Genomic DNA, 265 nt, shown 5'->3' with positions numbered 1-265 from the left:
CCCCCCCCTGTATATAATGCTTCCCTTTCAGGTGAGAATGATCCCTCTATCAGATGTGAAGGCGTTGCTTTACACCAAAGATCAACTCCAGCGGGTCGAGACGAGAGCGAATTTAATCGACGACGAAAACTGCGTGGCGTTACATCTATTAGAATCGGGCAATTGTATTCCTTTGAGATTTGAAACCCCTAAGGATAAGTTCTGCTTCGTCGATCTGGTTAAAGCGATCAAAGTGTAGAGAGAGAGGAAGAGAAGAAAGAAGAAG

The 265-nt window shown here is 44.9% G+C and overlaps 1 protein-coding gene across 1 annotated transcript; it reads left to right on the top strand.

Annotated features, from left to right (window-relative positions):
- The first annotated feature begins 19 nt into the window (after positions 1-19).
- Positions 20-264, top strand: CSUI_005717 (imc sub-compartment protein isp1). Its single transcript, XM_068065887.1, has one exon. It carries the CDS (start codon positions 38-40, stop codon positions 236-238), a length of 201 nt encoding a protein of 66 aa, XP_067922144.1. The 5' UTR covers positions 20-37; the 3' UTR covers positions 239-264.
- Position 265: the final 1 nt, after the last annotated feature.

The sequence above is a fragment of the Cystoisospora suis genome (assembly GCF_002600585.1).
Source record: "Cystoisospora suis strain Wien I chromosome Unknown contig_2759, whole genome shotgun sequence".
In the NCBI taxonomy this organism is placed as follows: Eukaryota; Apicomplexa; class Conoidasida; order Eucoccidiorida; family Sarcocystidae; genus Cystoisospora; species Cystoisospora suis.
Note: the sequence above shows the minus strand (reverse complement) of the source record. Positions and strands in the feature narration are given on the sequence as shown.